At 45.2% G+C, this 22038-nt stretch overlaps 1 protein-coding gene across 4 annotated transcripts in view; it reads left to right on the top strand.

The window, feature by feature from the left end:
* csnk1g1 (casein kinase 1, gamma 1) overlaps window positions 1-22038 on the top strand; it is a 66916-nt gene that overhangs the window by 36760 nt on the left and 8118 nt on the right. The window contains exons 5-13 of one of the 4 annotated variants that reach the window (XM_064313362.1): window positions 8861-9012; window positions 9190-9424; window positions 11517-11602; window positions 11688-11772; window positions 12600-12748; window positions 12871-12978; window positions 16560-16670; window positions 17217-17323; window positions 21917-21940. In XM_064313362.1, the coding sequence (XP_064169432.1) occupies window positions 8861-9012; window positions 9190-9424; window positions 11517-11602; window positions 11688-11772; window positions 12600-12748; window positions 12871-12978; window positions 16560-16670; window positions 17217-17323; window positions 21917-21940 (1057 nt within the window). The remainder of the gene's footprint in view (window positions 1-8860; window positions 9013-9189; window positions 9425-11516; window positions 11603-11687; window positions 11773-12599; window positions 12749-12870; window positions 12979-16559; window positions 16671-17216; window positions 17324-21916; window positions 21941-22038) is intronic. The other 3 variants (XM_064313364.1, XM_064313363.1, XM_064313365.1) reach the window with 3 other exon arrangements.

Genomic DNA, 22038 nt, shown 5'->3' with positions numbered 1-22038 from the left:
GGATGAGCTGTTCCCCAGTTGGAGAGGCATCAGGTGCAGAACAGACCCCTGTAATTTGTGCACACCCCCATGACTTGTGCGGCCCCTTCACACCCTCTCCAGCAGGAGAGCCACCCCTCCCTCCCCTGCCCTCCTCGCTTCACCGACACGACTCCTCATTCTGTATCGGCCCCCCCAAATCCCCTCCGAGCTGGTGTAGGGAGAACACCGGCACTTTGCATGGGAGCTAATTCGGTTACTTCCACATATTGGAATAGATGATTACGTAGTGGACCTGCTTCATTAGATTCTTGCATCCTACCCTCAGCTCTTTCTGTTTCTCTCTCCTGTACACAGCCTGTGACAGAGCAGGTGGGCTGATTGGCTCATCTGCATTAAGGGCGGGACCTCTTCCTGGGCCTGCCCCTGATCACTCCACTTCTGTGCGCTCCCCTCCCCCCTATGGTTTATAGATGAGCAGCTCTGGGGGAGGGGAGCTCTGTGTCTCTTGGGGAGGGGGATTTGTGTCACTTTGCCCCTCCTCTTTATGGTTGCATGCCATTTTCTCCTGCTGCAGATTTTCAAGGAGATTCCCAGATCATAGCTGGCAGAAGCAAGTCTCAGTGCTCAACCTAGGGAAAATGCAGTGTGGGTTGGACTGTATGGGCGATGGGCTCATTGGGTGTTTCATTTTATTGCTGCCGCAGTTGCGCACTTATCTTTTTTCTTTCAGAACAATCATGCTTTGAAGCTATAGTGGCATTATGAAGAGTACTGTTTTGCACAAGGACTACATAAATGCAAGTGGATCCTTCCGTCATTACCAGACATGAACGCATTCATTGTTTTATATGCAGAAACTGTATATCAACTGCGCTCTTATGTGCAGAACACAAAGCACTGTCGATGGTGTGTTATTGATCGGATGTTTGTCCGACATTGATCTGCTTCAGTATGCATCATTCACATCTTTGGTTTATCTGCAGTCAGTCACTTTGATGGGTCATCTGTGTCTGTTTTGGACATGTAAAGAACAGGCATTTACCTGGTTTACTGTGGCTTTCTTGGGCCCCTCTGAAAACTGAAAGCATCAGCTCTGGTGATGAGCACACATGGGATTGAAAAACTGACCTGCAGGGCCCAGGGGACGAGAGATTGCCATTTTCTGTGAAGCTGGAAAGCTAGTGGTCATTCAGTATTGCAGTTTAGTAAGCCTCTGATGCCAAAAAGGAAATTCTCCCCTTGAGGGGGAAACTACGTTTTTTTGCCCCACAGAAGAAGATATAAGATTTTTTAAATTCCAGTTTGGTCCCCATTGCTTTATGTCACAGTGCATGTACCTGCTTACAACCATTCCTGTCATATTGCGATGCAACAGAGCGGTACGATAGTATCAGAATACGTGGAGTATTAATTATTGACCTAGGATTACATGAATTCATCATCATTATTGTTTTGATTATATTGGCATTTTTATATTACTACTATTATTAATAATTTTACCTGCCATTATTGCATTTAAGTGACACGCTTATTTTTTATTACGATACACTGTTTATATACATAACCAAAAATATAAAGCACATTGCATGTTTCCATTTGAATTAAAATGGAAGTTAATATTGATGAAATCTCTTGCTTTCTTTCTTGCACTGCCCAGGCTTTCAGAGCAAGTCGATTAAGTGAAATCATAAGATTTCTGAGTTACCAACCCCATTTCTATTTATTTTGGAAGTCACTTTTGTCTGTCTCCTTAAAAACAGTTGCTAGCTAGCTACCTAGCTACGATAACACAGAATGGCTGAAAGTGCACACTTCTTGACTGTAGGATTTCAGTCAGTTAGAAGTTAGTTAGCCTGCTAGTCATAATTGATGTAAGTATGTTTCAGTCGAGTGCCACTTATTATTTGTATTGTTCGGAAAAGTTAGTTAGCTAGCTACAGTGCAACACAGTAGTCAGTTAGACAGCTCGATAGCTAGCTCATGAGACACAATACTTATTTTGTTAGCTAGCTAACCTCAGCTTCTAATTGTAATTCACTCTTGCTAGTTCGCTTACCAGCTAGATTTTCCATATGTATGTAGCTTGCTAATATACAGTTACAATAAAGTGTAGACAAGTGCTTCTATAAAATATTGACTGCTTTATTACTTTAACTTGCTGAAACCACACTGGAAAATTCCTTGTCACAGTGAGTCACTGGTTTTCTTACGTAAAATCTTGTAGCTAGCCCGCTACTAGATTACATGTCACAGTTCTTTTTTGTGAAACATCATTGCACTGCGTTTACCGGTTTACTGTGATCCTTCAAGTATCTAGTGAGCATGCTCTGGTGCCAAAAAGCCCCGAAGTCAAATATGGCAGCCTCCATGAAACGTCTCGTACCAATAAGCGGCTCCCATAGGAATCCATGGAACCGGTAAACGGAAGCTGGCTCTATTTCTTACAGGCAGCGCCACTTTGACATATTTTGGTGCATTTGCAAAATGATCACATTTATTATTATTATTATTATTATTATTATTATTATTATTATTATTGTTTATTATTATTATGTTGTTGTTGTTGTTGTTGTTATTATTTTCATTATGCCACAGAAGAGATACTCTTGAGGAATGACCAGACTTTCACTCCTTATGGATATTAACTTCTGTATTCCCTTCAACTTCCCAGTCAAAGCCTCACTACAAAGGCCTGAACTTGGGTTATTTTGTTTCTCTTCTTTATCTTCTTTAAGCATAGTAATTGTAATATAACATTGACTGTAGTGTTCAGCTCGGCATTTACCGTCCTGTGTCTGGTAGGTTGCGTGTGTTGAAATACTGTAGTGGAAAAATTTGTCTTTGTGTTTCAGTTTTCAGAAGGATTTTGAGGCTCTGTGGACCTGCCCAGACATGACTTCCAAAAAAGAACACAGCGCTTAAAGCTTGGAAGTGGAGTGATACACTAGCCGAGATATTTTTCAGTCAGCAGATGAAACGTCAGATTGCCACACCCTTTTAAACATTTTTGATAAAACTTTAATAGAACCACCACCTACATGCTGTGCGACAGCCAGGAGGTGTAGTTTAGACACTTTTGGGTGATTATTGTTGAGCCAGACGGGAGGGTGGGCAGAGAGACCAGTCTATCTGACATATTACAGCAGTTTCCTTGATAGTAACATTATTGAGGCATTCTGCAGGCTGTCTTAATGCACATTCCTGTCTGATATGGGTAAATGGAATTTTTATTAATGCTGGAGCACAAGATATTTACCGACAAGTGCATTATTGATGAGTAATCAGATTACATAGTGCCTTTACAGAGCCAGGCGGTCTGAAGAGTGTTTGATAATTCCACCACTTTCCTCTCCTTTGCTGGAGGGGCTCTTCTCCTCGGTGAGAGAAGAACGTCATTTGAGCAGCTCCACTGTAGAAAATGGTGGGTGGGTCCTGATGAACATTACTGTGATTATAGCAACGAATCTTTGAGCCTAGCAGGCAGTTCCGACTGTGGCCAGACACAAGTGGTTTCATCTTGTTGGAATTTGCTTCCACTACGTGTGAAAAATTACCAAATCCAACAGGCTTTGTTTACAGCTGTTTTCTAAGCTAAAATGATGGCTATGACTTTATTTGAGAACAAGGTGAACAGGGTTTCTTTCTAGCACCTTGTTATTGAAGTACAGGCCTTTTGTTTTTGATGTTCTAATATGGAGGCTTCCGTCACCCTCACCAGCTGAAAGTGCAAATTGCCGTGGGCACGAAATTCCATTATCGCCTTCTGTGTGGGCAACAAACAGCCCTCCCCCATCTCTCATCCAGTTAGCCTGGATGAGTGGCGGTAAGGCGGTAAAGCCAGCTGCCTGCAGGCTGGGAAGAGAGCGGTGATGTCATCAGAGGGTCCCAGAGGGCAGTGCTTTGGCCAACTTTCGCCTCTTTCCACAAAGAGACCCGTTCGGACACTTATTTTTAGTTCTGCTTTGAAGATGCACCCTGGTGCACGGTTGTCACATGATTGGGTGACGGCGTGGCATGCTCCCACCGAGGTGTCTAATTGGCAGCTGACATGGTGTGGAGGAGATCTCGGCACAGCTGGCTATCAGCAGGACACAGCGCAGACACGGCCTGCTCCCTGTGTTTTATATGAGCTCTTTATTGAGCCAATTTATCCCCTTCTCCAGGATGTGTCTTTCGTCCCTGGTGCTGTCTGTATTGAAGGATTTGAAAGGATTTGACTATTGTTGCTGGAGTCTTTCTTGCTGTGGCCAGAATAGACCAACCCCAGTTTCCACCTGTGTTTAATTCTGAGAGCTGTGTCTGATTGGCCACGGCTGATCACATGGTAAGTGGGGCCTCAGGATGGAGGCTGAAATTGGCCCATGCCAGTGGCTTGGCGGGTGACATTGGTGCTGCTCCAGGTGCTTTACAAGTCTGTCCACAGACCAGCACCATGCCCAGCACCACACGACTCTGGACGTCAGGCTAGAAAAGCTAATCTCACAACAAGTCTTAAATGTAGCTCCAGTTTTAGAGAATGTGAATCCAGGTGAGCTCATTCTGTAGGTGTACATGAATGCATTGTTTACTGATTAACTACTGACATTATTTACTGTGGCATCTGCAGGACTGTAAACCCCCGGGGCAGATGGTTGGGGTACATCTGAATTACAGTCTTGCCATTGAACAGATGCTCCTCATGGTTCAGGGGTTTGTTGGTCTGAGCAATTAGTGCTGTGGGAGAACTTGAAAGTGTCTTGAAATTTGAGTGTTGGTCTAAATACTGATCTAAACCAGGAATCCACAGAATCAGTAAATTATTTCTTCGTGCTTGATATTCTTTCCACACACAGAGATATTTTTCTTTCAAAACTGCTGATTCCAATTGTGTAGGCTCTTGCTGATCAGGCCTTTATTTCAATGTGATGTTGGGTGTGGTTAGTGTCCGATTACAGATCCTGTGAAATCCTGCTTTACTTGTAGAAGGAGGATCTGTGAGTGATCAAAGCTTTGCTGCCGCGTGGATCGAACATTGACTCAGTGCGTCTTTCCTGCTGCCTGAAAACCTCAGTGTTTGCTTAGTCAGCGAAACCTAATCCAGGGGTATTGTTGGACGGAGACCCAGGCCTTCTGAAATGTAACTGCTCAGAACTTTTCTTGGTAAATCGTTCTGCCTTTCTAGTTTTTCGTTGTTTAATGCACCCAGTTGGAACACCCTTCTTTCCGTCACTCTTAGACCGATACTAATGAAAAACCGAACCATTGTTCAAGAGCCCGTCCTATCTGTGTCCTCTAATTCAATAAGTCAACCCTCTGCTCTGCCGGTGTGGAATGTTATTATGCAGCCATTTTTTTTTTTTTGGTTTCGCCATTGTGAAGGTTTATTTTTTTGAGCTTCTGCAGTTTTCAGTTTGGGGTTTTATGTAAACAACTGCTGCTCTGTTGGATCCTGTGTGTGTTTGTGCACAGAACTACTTAAAATGAACTGTTTAATGGGTGATATAATATAAAGACAAGATCTGATATCACAGTGATTTATTGATGGTGAGGATAGTGAAAGAGTGACTACCCAATAAAGTCCATGTGGAAATCAAACTGACAGTAGCGCTATGCTCTTCAGCCCTACCTGTTGGCCAACACTGGTCCCCAGCCATGTTCTTGGAGATCTAGTGTCCTATAGGTTTTCACTCCAACTCTATGAAAGCATACCTCATTCGGCTGCTAGAGATCATGTTGAGCTGCTAATTAGTAGTCAGGTGTGCCAAATTGCGGTTGAAATGAAAACCTGCAGAATGGTAGATTTTCAGGAAGAAGGTTGGGAGCCAGTGCTGCACAGGCTTCAGATGTGTCTGCTGTTCTTTCCAGCGAATTGCATGCTGTGCAGGGTATGTCTGCTTTTCCCCCCAGACTTAATAAACCCTGCCCTTCAGACATTCTCTTCGGCTCCTGGGTCTTGTGGTCTCAGGGTTTGAGGACCGTGAGTACTGACCATCCGGATGCTCATAATAGGTTGTTTTACATGTGTGGTCAGTATGGTTGGCCTTCGGGTCACTGCTTGGGTGAAGCAGGTGCATTGCTGTGCAGCGTGTCCATGTCCGTGGCAGGAGTTTAAAGTTAAGGAAGTTAACAGATGGCTGAGCACTCTATCCTGTCAGTGGCACAGCTCCTCTGGTCCTGGTTAATGTTAACCAGCCGCCGGCGGTGAACTCTGCCCCGTGCCTGCAGTCCCTTCCCCTCCCCTCGGTTTGGCACAGGTGCCCTCCGTCACTGGCAGGTGCTTAGGCGGCTTCGCAGTGCGCCGGGGGGGCAGGAAGCGCGGCCGGCGCCCTGCCAGGCACGTCTTAAGAGCCTGGTGCCCATCGATTTTCAGTGGCAGGTGTGCGCGGCTGAGTGGGGGAGAGCCGCCGTAGCACAGCGGCGGTGTGGCTCGCGTCGGAGCCGTGGGCGGGGCCTCCGATTCCGCCGCGACCCTCTGTGTGCCCCGCCTGCCCGCCGCACGGAGCTCACTCCGTGGCAGATGGTGTTTTGTGGGTGCGCAAACCGAAGCTAGCAGCTCGGCCAACTGGAGCCCCATTTCAGACGCCGGGGCTGTCTGCAGGCGGGCACAGTGTAATTACTGTGCGAGTCTGTAGTGCTGAGCCTTCGCATCCCCTGCAACCTCCAGATGCATGTTATACAACTTTTTCCTCTGCAGTGCTAGTCAGCTCAACATGATCATTACCCTGACATTTAGCAGGCAAATAATGCTGTCCTGCGTACTGTAATGGCAAACCTGTTGGCACATTATGCAGCGCATTACTCAGTCTGTTTATTTGTGCCCACATGTGCTGAATGGATTGTGATTTTTATTTTTGCTATGTTGCTCATTTTGAGAATGCAAGTGAAGAACAACTGACTTGCATACCTACCTACACAAGCAAAACAGAGCTACAAATGCAATTGAAACACATTTATGAAGAGAAATAAAGCTGCAGCTGTCTCAACAGTTCTAAAGGTAAAACCGTACGAAGGCATGCTGGAGGGGTTCTGATGAATATATCTTGGCATGGCTCAACCCATCTCCCTATGCAGAAGGAACAAAGGGCTTTCCTTCTGAGATGTTATTTTCTGTGTGAACGCAGGATTTAGGTTCTTTGCTGTGGCCGGTTGTCATTGAGCGGCGTGTCTGCGTGCGCTCACTTAATCATTCCCCTCATGTGTCATGTGATTGAATTTGCAAAGTGACCGCTGTGTGCGGCGCGCTGTTACTGTGCCTGCCTGTGTGGCGCTCACTTGATTGTGTTTTCACAGGTAGCAGGAGTGAGGCAGGGAGAGAGAGAGAGCTGGGAGGGGAGGGGTGGAGAAGCTCAGGTAATCCAGACACAGACTGGACAGAGCCGGCGTGAGCAGCAGAATAATGAAAGTGCTAATTACAGAAAAAACAGGAAGTTGTCTGTGATGTCGTCCTCGCTCCTGGTGACTCATCGGGCTTGAGCCATTCTTTGTGAGCCCTTATAATGCAGGCAGGTTCCCGCCTGTAGCCATTAACCCTGCTGGGCTGAAGACAGACCTGGGCTGGATTGTGGAACCGTCATTTCTAGACGCAAGGGGGAGAGGGGGAAGATTAACTCTGATGCACTGTTTGTTATTATCAGACATGTATCAGTATGTTCTCAGGAAATACACATACTGTGATAAAAATGTAACAGTTGCAATGCAGTACATTTTCTAATAAAATACATGTTACCATGCATGTAACAGCACTCTGCTTGTACAAAACTAATCACAAGCGTTTCTACTGGCTTATTGTCAAAATCCTTCTTTACAGCTAAAGACTGCCATTGGTAGACAAGCTTTTTCATCAACGGAAAAATACAATAAAATGTGTGAATACAGATAAGAACGTATGACAGTGTATGTTAATGTGTACATTCAATTTAAAAGAAAGAACTGGGATACGCATTTGTATGGATAATTGCCACAGCCCTAAGCCTAATATTTACTTTAGACCTTGTTCTTAGAATGAAACCAAGCACGACTGGTTAGATCTGTGGGCTGTGTGGTACAGGAAGGCGTGTCAGATCAGGGTGACCACCTTCGTGTTTTTATCTGCATCTCTCTGTGTTGACTGTGTGTGCTCTCTGCCTCCCTCAGCAATCACTGTGAGCTCATAAAACAGCCAGTGATTAAGGCACGTGATTGGGGCCCATCAAAACTAATGGCGTTACAGCGGTGACCTTTGTCAGCGGGGCAATGATGAATCACTTCACGCAGCTCCATGTCCTTTTTCAGTAGATAGTTATTGCTCTCTCTCTTTCTCTCTCAGACTCTCTCTCTATCACTCTGTTGCTCTATATGTCTATTGCTCTTGCTCGCTTTTGCTCGTTCTCTGTCTCATCCTTAAATCCATTTTAGGTGTTGGGAAATTGAACTTCAAATGTAACGCAGCACTAAAAGCTCTCCTAGCCATTAGCCTTTGTGAAATATCAACAGTCATTGCCAAGCCCAATTCCTCTGTACAAGCAGTGCTTCCACCAAGTGGTTAGAAAGAGAATTACCTATTTTAATGGGCAAGGAATTATGAATAGCTGCATTGTGGACATATAGTCACTAAAAGTACAATGGTGTGTTCTAATCTCAACTGTAGGTCTTCTTATTGGATTGATTTCCATTAGCACTGTTGTAACACATGTTCTAAATCGGTTAGTTTAGAGATGCTGTAATTGTGCCTCTAAAAACAACTTAAGATAAATTAGATGGATGACTAGCATCTGTATTCATTGGCACTGCCATAAATGCCCGGGAGCAAATTACTATTAACAGCTTTCTGAGTGAGTGTTATACAGTAGCTGCGCTATACTGCTATACTCCTATACTTCTCTCATTGTGGTCATCTTCGGTCTCTTCCTCCCTTTCTCAGCGGAGGGTCTGCCCCAGGTGTTTTACTTCGGGCCCTGTGGAAAGTACAATGCCATGGTGCTGGAGCTGCTGGGCCCCAGCCTGGAGGACCTCTTTGACCTGTGTGACCGCACCTTTTCCCTCAAAACCGTCTTAATGATCGCCATTCAGCTGGTGAGTTCTTCTGTCCCCTTGTGCCTGTTTGTCTGCCTGTGTCTCGTGTACAGGTCTGTCTGTGAATGTTTGTGCGTTGAGTTTCTTGTGTGTCTTGTATTTGTGTACGGATGTGTGAGTGTCACATGAACACACATGCCTGTTCTTTACTGATAGTCCACTCCAATTTCTGCCCAGATCTCCCGGATGGAGTACGTCCACTCCAAGAACCTCATCTACAGGGATGTGAAGCCAGAGAACTTCCTGATTGGGCGGCAGGGCAACAAGAAGGAGCACGTCATTCACATCATAGACTTTGGCTTGGCCAAGGAGTACATCGACCCTGAAACCAAAAAACACATCCCTTACCGGGAGCATAAGAGTCTGACCGGAACGGCCCGCTACATGTCCATCAACACACACCTGGGGAAAGGTGGGGTTGGCCTCTAATTTTCCTGTTCTTCATTTTGGTCACGTGCTAGGCTTTTGGTTTGGATATTGCCGCAGAATCAGCTGTACTCTGATTTTGTCAGTTAAAGGCCTGCTATGCAGGATACCTTGAAAATATTATAAAATAACCATGCCAAGGTGTAACTATGATGCTCAGATTTCGCCAAATCTGTGCACCTTTACCTGTATTTCTTGTTCTAAAATGCGTTTGGGATGTTTCTGGGTGTGGTGCTTTTTTCTGTGCGGGGAGTAGTGGGTGTGGCTGCAGAGCTAGCTAGCGAATAAGTCTAGATACAGCTATGCAAAAAGACAAGCTGACCGGGCTCGTTCAAGAACTAGAGTTAACCTTGGAATTGCTTTTCCTCGGTGGCATCAGCTGAAATTAGATTAAACGTGACGTGAAGTTGGCTTGTTTTCTGTTGGACCTGTAAGTAATGTTACTGGCAGTGTAACAAGCTGCCGACAATAAGGACTTTCGCGAGGGTCAGAAATTTTCACATTTGATGTTCCAGGTATAAAACCACTACTATGATCAACATAATGGAATTAATTAAGCTATAATCGAATCTGCCCTTTACTGTCACTGAAGGTTGCTAATTTCATGGTACTAATGTTGGGTTATCCAGCTAACTCAACATTGACCCTAACCCTAACCCTAACCCTTAGCTAGCTACATTAGGTGGGATAACTTGCTCTGTGTGAGTGGGTGAGGTAGAAGACAGAGGAGGAGATGTCTTTTATTGTAAACACAGGCTAAGAAATCCTCATAGTATGCCTTTAAGGTGCTGATATAACCCAGGCAGAATGTATTTAAGTGAAAGAATAAATCCGTTTTCACGAAAAGTGAGCTTTAGAAGTTTAAATTGTAAAGTGATATTGTGTATACTCGGGACGGGCCTCAGAGGAGGGTTCCTCAGACCTGTTAATGCTGCTGCTACTTCTGAGAATTAAAACTGCTCTCTTCACTGTATCAGACCCATGCAATTAAAAAACATTTCCTCCCATTGAGTTTTCATACATTTACTGCTAGCATGCAGATGCCCACATACTGTATACACACTTTTTATTAGTAAGGTGCTGTTAAATTCCTGACACTACTGCCCCCCCCCCCATCCCCCCCCCGTCCACCCCAGTTTTTTTGCCGTTGATCTGGAACTTTCACAGGACCACATAATTTTATGTCCCCTCGTAAAAATATAGAATTATATTATATATTATTATTATTATATTATATATTAATATGTCTTAACAAGCCTTTATAATTTAGCTTCACGAAGTGCATGCATTTTAATTCAGACCAGTGTGGTCCTTAAAAACAATGCAGGTTGAATGTTAACAAAGGCTTCCGCTGCAGTGTTGGCAGACTGTAACTGAAGTTGAAATGTAACTGGTCCAGCCGTTCCCAATGTTCTAATCAAGAACTGTTTCAGGCTCTTATGTAGATGCCTGCAGGGATCATTTCTCCACTTGGCCACATGCTGTTCAAATGCTGCAGATCATGTGATATGGAGCTGTCATGAGCAGACACACGGTCATGGGAATTGGAGTTGGGGAGGGCTGGAGATTGACCATATGCTGAACAGCACCCTTCTCATTGTTCCTGCATGGAGTTTCCCTTTTTCCTACAGATCAGTCATACGAGTCATGTCATTGCCTGCTGATAATTTCCTCACCCTCTTGATTGATCTTTGCAGCACACTAGGGAAACAAAGCAGTACTTGCATAACAGAATGAGAAAAGGGCTTGCATGTGGTTACTTCATTTTTGTAAACTGTATCAAATTTAAAAAATAAAAGTCTCGCAAAGCGTGTTATATTCATGAAACGGCGACAGCGTTTTCAGTCATATTGCTAAGCCTTGCTGCGCCAGTCACTGTGTGACTGGTACTTTCTGATCGTTCATACTGCCCGTAGCTGAGGATGGTCGGCCCTCAGAATAGGCTTTCAGGGACTTGCTTGACTAGTTGTTGGGCCTGCAGCTCTCATGGTGTGCTGTGCTGCTGGTGGTGTGCATGCAGTCTCCGGCTGTGAGGACCGCACGGTAACGTCCTTCTGCTCTCCTGCGCTGTGTTTCAGAACAAAGCCGGCGGGATGACCTGGAGGCCTTAGGTCACATGTTCATGTACTTTCTCCGGGGCAGCCTCCCTTGGCAGGGGTTGAAGGTACGTTCAGCGCCTGGACACCCCCAGATGATTTTCAGGCACTAACTGGGACAGAAGTGTGACTCTTTGTGTGTCTGTGCTGCAGGCAGACACCCTGAAAGAGAGATATCAGAAGATCGGGGACACGAAACGCAACACTCCAATCGAGGTTCTCTGTGAGAGCTTCCCAGGTATCAGCACCGCTAGCCCTGCCCTGGCCCAGCCCCTAGCTCCACCCCAACCACATCAGGGCTAACTGATTACTGCAACTGCAGATTGCTGTGACGCTTCACTAAGGAATACTCTTCAGGGTTCGGCAGGGTCATCACAGGCTTCCATCAGAGCCTCGGTGGAATTCTCTTGGGTCAAGCTGTCGGTGCAAACACTTTTCACACATGCGCATGCTCACGTGTGCATTTTTTGACACTACTACCCATGGGCATCTCAAATGCGTACACACAAGCGCCCCTCTCTGTAGATGTGGTGTACACAGGCACTGAGACCGTTCCCTGACCTGTGTGGAGCGTTCCCCTGTAGGTTGTGAAAGCAGCGCTTAGCCATTGTTGGTTCTGTTTGCATAAAATGACCCTGGCTGCCCTCAGTCCATGGGTAGCTGAAACATAAGCAGGTTGTCTTTGTCACAGTGACGTAAATCTTCCTAGTCCTTCTGAAAACTTCAGGGTGCAGTCAGCCTTTTTATTTACACTTTGGTGTACAGTCAGCCTTTTATTTTAAATTCATTGTGCAATCTCCCCATTTTATTGTAAATACAGCGTACAGTCATTACATATACGTAAATTACATATACACAGTCAGCCTTTTCATTTTATATTGAGTGTACAGTAAGCCTCTTTAAATTCAGTGTTTAGTCTGGCTGTTCATTTCTCATTCAGTTCTGTGGCGTTGTTGACGCTTATCATCTGTCACTGTCAGGACCTTCTGTCCGGGTCCTGCCTGTGATGTGGTGGCTGTCATGCTAACCTGTGGCCCTGTCTGTTCTGTCTGCTGCGCTTTGCAGAGGAGATGGCCACCTACCTGCGCTACGTCAGACGGCTGGATTTCTTTGAGAAGCCGGATTACGAGTACCTGAGGACCCTGTTCACCGAGCTCTTTGAGCGCAAAGGATACACCTTCGATTACACCTACGACTGGGTCGGCAGGCAGATTGTGAGTGACGCCGTTGTGGTGCCTTGGACCCCTGTGCCTGCGGTCCTGGTGAGGGGAGGGGTTCTGGATGGGCGTGTCCCTGGGCCTGTTCCTGAGCTTGCTGTTCTGTGTCTCTCGTTCAGCCCACGCCGGTGGGGTCCGTTCACGTGGATTCAGGCGCATCGGCAATCACGAGAGAAAGCCACGCCCACAGAGACCGGCCATCCCAGCACCAGCCATTACGCAATCAGGTAGGCGGGCAGTGCCTTTCCTCCTGACCCCCCCCACCCCCAAGTCTGTATTCTGGACAGCCCCAGGACAGCCCCACGCCCCATGTCATAGTACAGACAGGGTTCAGTAGTCCATATTGTACCCTGACCGTGAATCAGCAGGAATTATCACAAGAACAGTGAGTTTTATAATCCTCAAACCATTCTCTCTATTAATGACTGTGGGCCAAGATTCAAGGCCTCCACAAGCTCAGCTCTGGACTGTAAAAGTCGCCTTCTCACCAGGCACAGTGATTGATTGTACTTGGCAGATAAAATGTGAGTAAATAAATAAGAGCATGCAGCACATACCCTTCTCCAGGAGAAGAGAGAGTGCTGCAGAGGAATTTGGACGTGGTGCAGTGAGCGCGCTCTGTGAGAGGAGACTGGTGAACAGCCAGGTTCCCCGGCCGCCTCTCCTGACCTGAGAGAGGTCATGGCTGCGGCGCGCGGCGTCGCTGCTCTCCAGCGGCCCTGCTTTGTCAGCGCGTGAGCGCAGTGAGATCACGCACTCTGCTGCAGCCCAGCTGGCATGCCACGTTACGTTCATGCGCCTCCCACGTCTGGCGCGTCCGCCCGTGACTCAGGGCGCTGCTGCTGCTTCAGTGCCTGGTGGGTAGAGAGCCGTGTCATCGGGGAGGGGCGGGGCGAATCGCACCAGCGCTGGTGACAGACTGGCGAGACCTCGCCCCTTCTGGAGGAACTGGATGGTGGGCACCCTGGAAGTGAGCGTGGGGTGGACGTAAGCACGTCCCCGCCCTACACGGCTCTTTGATCAGGGCAGTGGATCACCAGCTGCCCCCACCCTACGGTGCCCTACCTCTGCTCTCATGCACCCAGAGGCCTCGTCCCCCGCCTCCCCGGCCTCCACCCAAATCAGTGTAGCGTAAGCTTGCTTGATGCTTACCGTGGCAGAGCTGCATGTTCCATGAATTACCCAATATTTAAAGGGGCCACGGCTTTGAATCAGCTGATGTCTTATTTTTTCCTTAAGCGAATCACTTTGTTCTTTTCACTTTCCCTTTTAATTTGCTACAACTGGATTGTTTCTGCTTCTTTTATTTTTAGCTGTGGGAAGCCGTGTACACTTTGCAAACGAGTCCTCATGAACTTCATTTCAGTTTTCATTTTAGTGGTTGTGTTTTAAGCAAATAGTCTTTAGGAATCTTATAAAAAGGGTTGTAGGACATAGATGGATTGCATTGGGTAGTTAAAGGGGAATTCCACTGCAGGACACCATTAACCTCATTTTCAGATCACAGGCATTACTGATTAAGTCTCTCTTAGGGCCTGGCCAAAGCTGTCTTCACAGAAATATCTGTGGCAAAACATGCACATTTGGTAGATGTACAGTAGTCTCGCCCAAACGTTCTCCTCCAAATTCATCAGGGTGAAAGTGACTGCTGCACATTCACACACTCTTTAGCTGTCTCTCAGGGGTATCTGGAGGATATTTAGTCCTCCCAACTGCAGTCAGCCTTTGTTTTGTCTCATCCTCACCTTGCCGTAGCCGGTAAAAATAAATTCACCGATGTTAAACCCTTGCAGTTTACCTCACTACAGAGAGTCATAATTTTCTTTTCAGTAGAACTTAAGCATGAAATTAAAATGAACACCATAAACCTAGATTTTCATTCTTTAGTGGCTAGCTTGCTAGCCAGTAGTAGAACAGCCTCGAGGCCCAGTAGCAATGCCCAGCCCCTCCATTCGTAGTCAGTAGGAGTGACAACCTGTGACTGGCGTTGTCAGATGCCCACCCATAGATTGTAAGTGCCCACCTGTTGTAGTCTTTAGTAAGACCAATCAACCTGGTGCCTGTTCAGTAGTTTGGGGCTATATCTTACCAGTAGCAAGTTGGCTGAGAGCTCATATTAATCAGGAAGGCAGCTACATATCTACAAATGAAAGAAAAACCCAGGGTGTAATTCCCCTTTAAGTGTCTAACGCATAAACAAAGTCAGTGGCATGATTTTAAGTAACTTGAGTAGATGAAAATCATTTGTGTCAAACTGCTAACTGGATAACTGTCAGCAGTTCCCCAGTTAGTGATCACCGCCAATGAGTCATCCTCCCCTTCTAAAAACCGTCACCAGAAGTTGCTGAACCTTTGAACGGCGGTTTGCCTAAATCCTCTGCATCTTCGTGTTTGTTACTTTGAAGAGCAGAGCAGATTAATCTCTCTGCTGGAGAGCGTCCAGGCGTCTCCACGGCCAGCCCTGCTCTCCTCTGATTGGGTGCGCTGGGACGGTGGTACATAAATGTGCCGGGCATCTGTACCTCCTGCATGGCCAGCTTAATCTTTAATCATGGCCTCGTCTCTCCCGGCAGGTCCCACAGGCGTGTTTGCCTTAACTACAGACTGCTAGCCCAGAGCAAGTGTCCTTGGTTTGAGGAGAATGACCTTAATCCTTTCCCATTATTGCACTGAGCAATTAAGCGTGAGCACATTTAGTCAGCGTGCATTTCATGTGTTTTCCTGGCAGGCACCGTAGACTTGCACAGCGTACATTTACACAGCCGGACACATTTACTGGAGCAGTTTACTTGGTTCAAATGAAGCGCATGAACCTGCAGCCTCTTAGCTGTGCACATTTTACTCTACACCTGACAGCTGTCCCCTCAAAGACACATGAGGACGTTTGCCTGAAATGGCTTAGTGACTCCATTTTGAAGTGTTACACTTTTTTCATACAATAAACTACTCCCTCATATTTTTCTACGCCCCAGTTAAGTCTGATACTAAGGTATCAAGTAGTTTGGGCTGACAGCCTGTTTTGATGCGACCGGCGGACTCAGATCAAAATGAAGGGGTAGTAAGACAGCAGGGTTTCTGCCAGTGTATTGCACGCCCGGCGGCCCGCCCAGGACTAAATTGACCCGCAGCCGGGCCTAAGCATCGGGGATTTTTTATTTTTTTAAAATGTATTTTTAAGATGTTTTTAAACTAGTTACAGTGGGGTGGCGTGGGGGCCCCAGTGGGGGGTGGGAGATACTGAGGGAGATGACTGGAGATCTGTGTAGATATTATGCCCTGTAATGTTTTACTGGTCAAGGGATGAACTGATTTACTGTTCTGAAGACAGAAGTTGGAGTTTGTGACAATTTTAGACAGGCTCAAGGACTGTTGGGGACAACATAGAAATCCCCTCTGCAATACGCAGAAAGTTAATGATTCAGTTAAAACACAACCGATCATGCTGTTAATATTTATAATTATAATTTACAATATTTTAGTGGGGTTAACATAGACGGTGTGCATCTAGGCATCTTTTGTGTATGTATGTGTATTTTTTCCTTTATTTACTTTGTGGTTTCATTCTGTGATTTGATTGGACAAATTGCTCCTGATCACTAACCCTGTTTCCTCGCTTTGCCGCAACGTTTTCTTTCTGCTCGTCTGTTTGTCCCCTGCCCTGCCCTGCCCTGCATGAACGCCCCCCAACCCCCCCCCGCCCCCCCACCAATGTTTGCCCGCCATGCTCACTAACACCTGGCCACCCCCTGCTTCTCCCCGCCCACCTCACGCCGCCCTCTGCTGCGCCCACCCCCATCCCTCCAAGCAGACAGCCGCTTCAGACCGCCGAGGAGCATGGGAAGTGCAGCCCAATCGGCAGACAAATTCCTCCTACCTGAGTTCCCACCTGGCAGCGGACAGGCACGGGGGATCAGTGCAGGTACCGGACCGTCCCGCGCCGCTCCCCCTCCCCGTGCTCGCTGTGGGCTGGCTGACCACCACTCAAATGCAGCATCCCCATTGGACAGGAGAAACGATCATGTGCTCATGCTTGCGCCTCTGCTCTCCCCAGCCTACCCTCATCTTATTCTGGTTATTTAAACACATGACCCCCGCCGTAAGCTCACAGTGCTGTGTGAAGCCCCCAGACAAGCTCTCAGTGTTGTGGAGCAGTGCGGACATATCCATTCCCCTTGGGAATGTGTTAGGGCCCGTTTGGCAGGGCAGACTGACTCACTGATTCACCAGCTGTGGGCCATGGTACACATTGTACTGCTAAAGGGTCTGTCTGCAGCGAATGTTGTGTTGTAGCTCTGCAGTACAGGTAAGACCATAGCCTGTAAGCTACGTGGCTGCTGTTGGATTTATTTGGGGCCCCCAAGATACCTGTGAACAAGCAGGCTTTGCCACGATCGGTGGATCCCCATCCAGGGGCCTTTTGTTGCATTCAGTAACATATGCTTGTTTATGTCAACGCTTTCTCTAGGTGGTCAGTTCAACCAATGGGGAGCTGAATGCGGATGACCAACTGGCAGTCCACTCCAATGCACCAATCACTGCACAGGCAGAGGTGGAAGTGGTGGATGAGGCCAAGTATGTATTAATTATTGACCACCCGGGAGAATTCCACTGTGCTCTGCTCTCCTCTCTCCTCTGTGAAACTCCCCTCTTCCTTTCTCTCGCTCTCGCTGTTTTCTTTTTCTCTCCTGCTCCCTCTTGGTCTCACTCTAGTCCTCCCTCCCTCCCTCCTTCCATACCTCCCCTCCATTCCACCCTATTGTAGGGATAGATGTGGCGCTCCCTCCCTCCTCTCTTGTGACAATAGAACCTTCTCTCTTCAGATCTCTGACCCTTCATGGCCCAGTGTAGGATGGGATGATAATTGATACAACTATGTATCTGGGTTAAAAAAAAAAACAGTTATTCAATCATCATAAATTTATATCACAGTCATTACTGAAATAATCAGCTGTTAGCTTGTAGCATTGGTCAGCTGTCTATAAAACTGAAGAAGAACAGTAATTACTGGCTACGGACATAGGGGGAGCACTTCTTATTCTTCTTACTTTCATTGTCCCTTGGCGGAAGGCAGAGGTCATACATAGCTGTAGCAGGAGATAACATTGCCAGGAACAACTGAGCTTTTCCCCCATGGAAGAGGGTTAGGTCCGAAGTTCTAGATAAGCTACACACGTTTTTTTATTTTATTAAAATTCCTTTTCTTTTTTTTGTTTAAACGCAGACCATAATGTCTACTTTTACTTAAATAGGCTCCATGATATTTTTTTTTTTTTTTAAATTCTGTTTGCTTCTGAATTTAATTCTAGTTATTGGCATGGCTGAAATGTTTTTACATATGTTTTACAATAAATCATGTTTTAGAATCAGATGTCTTCTGATTGGTATAAATGAGTTTTTTTGAGTCATTGAAAGAACCATGTTTTTATATTGTTTTAAGACTTTCAACTTCTTTTAGTAATTATTGAGATAATATTGTATATCATGAAAATGTTGGCCAATATAATCATACTTTGAAATTTAAAAATAAGCAGAAATGACACTATGGCCCAGTGCCTTGTCTCATTCTGCACCTCCATCTCCATTTTTCCAGGTTGGGTCCTCGTCTTTCTCCTCTCTAGTTCTAGTTTCCTACCATCTGCCACTGTTTTCTAACTCTGTTTACCATCCACATATACTGCCAGCCTTCAGCCAAAAGAGTTGTACTTGAATTTTTGTTTGTGAATGTCAGCTCTTCAGATAAACGTGCTCTACTAAAACAGATATTTATTTTAATATTCAAGCATTCACGCCGCAAAAATAGATATTTAGAAGCATTTAAATACGGATGATCTGAAATGTAAAAATATGTTTTAAAACATTTGAAGTACTTTTGGTTGCACACGATGCTTGAGGAGGATTCCAGATGAGAATGAATTTTAAAAAGAAAGTTTGAACCTCTTTTGGCTTCAGGATAACATAAAATGGCCTCTTCCTAAAAGTCAGTTTATAGCAGTCAAATGTGTTAAAACTACTTTATAAATATTTGCGTTCAAATAGTTTAAAATAATTTATTTTTAGGAATGTGTATATATTTAATTCTGAAAGAAATTGCCTTCTGGAATAAAATAATATTTTCAGCTGCTTGCAGCTGATATTTAGTTATTTTTAAATAATACTTACTTTAAGTATGAATATTAATTTTTTTAGTTTGACAGAGTATAATTAAAAATATATTCATCCCAGGTCTGTATGCTGCCACCACTAAAATCTGGCGGCCTGGCTGTGGATATGCAGCTGGTCCGTATAACTGGTGACCTTACCTCTCACGCCAAATGCCCATAATGATTTTGTGCTGTAGAAAACAAGGAGAGGAATTTCCGCACAGCACACACCTGAATCTCTATGAATTGAGCACCTGCATTGTCGTGAGTTAGAGGTTTCACATATTTCTTAGGATTCTGAGAATTGCATTGCAGCGGTTCTCTGCGATTAGTGTGGGGGAGAGGTTGGGCCACTTCAGCTGTGTACCATTACCAGTCGACCACCTTGCCCCATCACCTTCTCTTTTCCTTTGTCTCATTGTCTTAATACATTCTGTTTCTTTCCATACTTACCTTGTCTTTCAAGAGGTTTGTGCCCCATCAGCAGGCTGTCCCCACTCTTATTTGCATCCTTGTATAATAGAATGCAGTGCTCATCTGATGGGCCTTTTCATTTCTTAACTAGATTTTGTTCTTTGATTCTGATGCACAGATTTGAAAGAGACCCCCACTGCAAATGCCGTTGAATTAGCATGTGCTAATGCACACCAGCGTTTCCATGGTTATGGCACAAAACATGATGATCAAACATGGTTCAGAAATGTAGTCCCTTCTGTCTCCTTCACACTGCTCTGATGTTATTGGCACTTCTCAATCCAATAGCTGAAGTAGCCTCTAATTGTTCCAGAAAACATTGCAGTACATTTCAGAACAGGCTGGTCTAGTTTCCCTCTGCAAATTCAGATTGAGCTCCCTCTCTTCTTCGCTTCAAAATATTGACTTAGACTTGTTGTGCACCTTCTGTGTAAGAATGTTTAAAATTACAGCAGTTTGTAGTGTATACATTTGTTTTTCTGTGTCCCATGAGGTGTTGAATCATTTCGGAATCTGGAAAAAACAGAGGACTTTATTGTGCTTAATTATCTGTTAGTCATTAATTGGCCACAGAATTAGATTTTTGACCTTCTGTACATCAGCCACAGGTATTTCAGGAGGTGTACTGTATTACAGTCCCACATGAATTGTTGTATTCTGAATGAATTTTTGCATGAATCGACATCCTCATTTGACATTTCTCCCTGCCCTCGTTTTCATATTCCCTCCTAAAAGCAGTTTTTCTCTATCATACACCTTCCCTGTCTTCTCTATCACCTCCTCTCACTCTCCCCTCCCCTCTTTCTCCCCGTTTCTATCACCTTTCTCTCACTTCCTCTGTATTAGTCTCTTTAGTATTCTCTGCGCTCTCCCTCCTCTCTATGTTGTGCGTGGTTTCCTGCCTGCCCGTTCCTTACTCTTGTTATTGGAGGGTGAACTCATCCAGGGTATTAATCCTCTCCTTATTTGCCTGTGTCTGTACATGTGACTGAAAAGCCTTGTTTAAGATAGATGGTGTCCAACCTTACGTGAGTATGGCTGCCTCTTTTGAGTGCTAGTATTGAGGCAGTAAGGCTTCGAGAGTCCTCATAGTGGTAGAGTAATGTGCCGTCGTTGGATCTGGATTTGAACCAGTCTGTGTCTTGCGACAGACAGCAGCATCACTGATTGCTTTATTTAGGTTGATGATGGCACATTACATCTCCATCCATTGTGGGGTTCCTGAAGCCTCATTCTCCCAGGTTGAGCGAGTGTGCTCCAGGTGTCGTAACTTCAGGTACACTTGCGTGCAGCTGAAAGCTTATTGGATGAAATGTACAAGCGTGGTCAGCCAGGTAGCAAGCCAAAAATTGTGTTTGAGGAGTTTAAAAATATTGCACGCAATACGTTAAGAAACAGTGACTGTACACAGGTCTCCTGTGCACAGCTACTGGAAATGTGGCTTAAGATCTGTATGTGTATGTCTTTTGTCACTTTATGGGAGACCAGGCCATCACTGATTATTACTATTAGAGTCTGGGAACGAGAAATCTACTGCTTGCACCTGCTTTTCCAAAAATGAAATCTAAGTTATCTGTCGTTAAAACTACATCACTACTACATAGAAAATATATTAAAGGCATGCTATGCAGGATTCTTTTCTTGGTTTTCTTCTGTATTTACAATCAAAAATGTCTCCTCCTCTGTTCTCAACCCCACCGCCACCCCCAAGATGAAGGCTCATGCACCAACATAACAACTAGATATAGCTCTGGCTTTCAGTGTAGTTTCCCCAACACTGATTATATGTTCTTCCTGGGGTTGCAACAGCCCAGAACTCTGGGGCAAAGCACATTATTTGGATACAAATAAAACCAGGCCTCTGTCTTGGTGCTAATGAGAGAATGTGACAAAGTGGCAATAAATTGAAGGTTTTTGTGCCATTTTGGATTCAAAGTCATTGTTTTTTGTGAAGAATAATTGACTTCTTTTAGTAATTCAGACAAATATTTTTTGTGTGATTAATGAGCTATCACAGTAGTCTGTTGACTGACCCTCATATAAATGTGAGAAAATGCTAGCTTTCTATCACATTGACTGGTTCACTGTGAGGTCATTGTGATTTTGGCTTATTTACTGTTTGGTAGGTCATGGATTATGTGTTCTCATTCAAATGTAGTTACATGTAAGGTGAATGAAATTTACTTAATTTAGCTTTCCCAGCATAGTTTTTGGGGACGGCTTGTATCCAGATGTTTACAAGTATAAACCCCTTGCATAACAAATGCCCTGTAGCCTGAAAATAACAAAAAACAAGCAGAATAAATAGATAATTATGTACGGTAATGTAATGCCATTTTCTTTACTGTGAGTTCACGTGTGCACGCTGTGCAGGGGAATTGCATATTCCAGGTGGTCTTCATTGTGTGAAAGGTGCCCTGGACGAGTCCCTCCCAGCCTGTCAGTCTCGTGTCTCCCCTGTGCATGTGTGCCTGGCATGTGGATTTGCCCTCCCCATCATCACACCTCTGTGTATTAATCTCTCTGTCTTTTCTCTTTACACTCTCTGTAGCTGCGTGAAAATGCTCAACCTGTGGTGAGTCCCTCTCTCCAGTCCACATCAAAACCAAAGCGAGTGGACCAGACTAGACTCTAATGAGGAACAAGCCAGTCAGATAAAGCCTGTGCTTCTGG

The sequence above is a fragment of the Anguilla rostrata genome, chromosome 16, assembly GCF_018555375.3.
Source record: "Anguilla rostrata isolate EN2019 chromosome 16, ASM1855537v3, whole genome shotgun sequence".
In the NCBI taxonomy this organism is placed as follows: Eukaryota; Metazoa; Chordata; class Actinopteri; order Anguilliformes; family Anguillidae; genus Anguilla; species Anguilla rostrata.
The sequence above is the reverse complement of the archived record's forward strand: the minus strand, read 5'-3'. Positions and strand labels throughout refer to the sequence as shown.